At 40.0% G+C, this 1,173-nt stretch overlaps 1 protein-coding gene across 1 annotated transcript; it reads left to right on the top strand.

The window, feature by feature from the left end:
• The first annotated feature begins 6 nt into the window (after positions 1–6).
• Positions 7–1,161, top strand: LOC118732830. The gene is made up of 2 exons (XM_036461938.1): positions 7–543; positions 599–1,161. The coding sequence occupies exon 2, from the start codon at positions 703–705 to the stop codon at positions 1,159–1,161; it is 459 nt and encodes a 152-aa protein (XP_036317831.1). The 5' UTR covers positions 7–543; positions 599–702.
• Positions 1,162–1,173: the final 12 nt, after the last annotated feature.

Consider the following 1,173-nt stretch of genomic DNA (forward strand, 5'->3'; position numbering starts at 1 on the left):
TTAGTAGTACAGATGAAGTTGAAAGGTGCGGCCGCAACGTGGTATAATACCAACAAGATGTTTTTAAGGAGTCTAGATGCCGTGCTCAAAGAGATGACTGCAATATTTGCACGTAGTGACAATCTTCTGGTTACGCGACGCCGTTTCGAAAAACGCAGCTGGTGTTATGAGGAATCGTTTGCTAACTATTTCAATGAGAAGTGTTTGCTAAGCAGCGGTTTGAACCTGGTCGACACGGAGCTAGTCGAATATATAATCGACGGTATCCCAGATAAGCAGCTACAGGTCCAGGCGAAACTGCAAAATTTCCCAACAGCCAGCAGCTTGGTGAAGGCGTTTCGTACAATTGAGTTGCCGCAACGTTCATCTCCAAGGCCCAGCGAGGACAGAGTCAGGTGTTACAACTGCAACAGTTACGGCCATTTGTCGAGAGAGTGCAGAAAAGCAAAGCGCGAATTAGGTACCTGTTTTGCTTGCGGAGAAAAGGGCCACTACGCTTCAAGATGCAGTAAATACAAGAAGAGTCCACCGGCGAATAATTTCGTAAGTTATTTTAATATTAGTATATTAGCTGAACCTAACATTAATATGGTTGTAGAATGCCTAGTCGATTCCGGGAGCCCCATAAGCTTGATCAGGGAATGCTTAGTGCCGGGAAGAGTTAAATTGCAGGAAGAGAAATGTATTTACTATGGATTAAATATGTCTGAATTAAAAATTGTTGGTAAAACCAAGTGTAAAATTGAAGTTCTTAATAAACACGTTTTGATTGAACTTATGGTGGTCCCTAATGAATCGGTTGGCTGTTCAGTTGTGTTAGGTCGAAATTTTATTACGGCTAGTAATGCTAAACTAAAAATTGGTTCGGTAGAATTTATGAGTCAAAGTGAAAATACTGGTGTGGAAAATTATTGCGAAGGTTATGTTGAAAATGTAAAGGAAAATGATAACGTACACAAAGAAATAGATACGGCTATAAGAGAGATTCTGACAATTGAGGTGCAGGACGCAAACAAAGTTGAGTATGTGATAGGACACGAAGTTAGTGCTAGTAATAAAAAACGTTTCGAAGATATGTTTTACAAAGAGTATATACAGGCAGTTAAACCAGAAGTGCCCGCGGTTAAAAAAAGAGATTCGCCTAGTTTTAGAAAACAATAAACCATTTTACTG

This window comes from Rhagoletis pomonella, unplaced genomic scaffold (genome assembly GCF_013731165.1).
Source record: "Rhagoletis pomonella isolate Grant_MI unplaced genomic scaffold, Rhpom_1.0 Rhpom_scaffold_29742, whole genome shotgun sequence".
NCBI lineage: Eukaryota > Metazoa > Arthropoda > Insecta > Diptera > Tephritidae > Rhagoletis > Rhagoletis pomonella.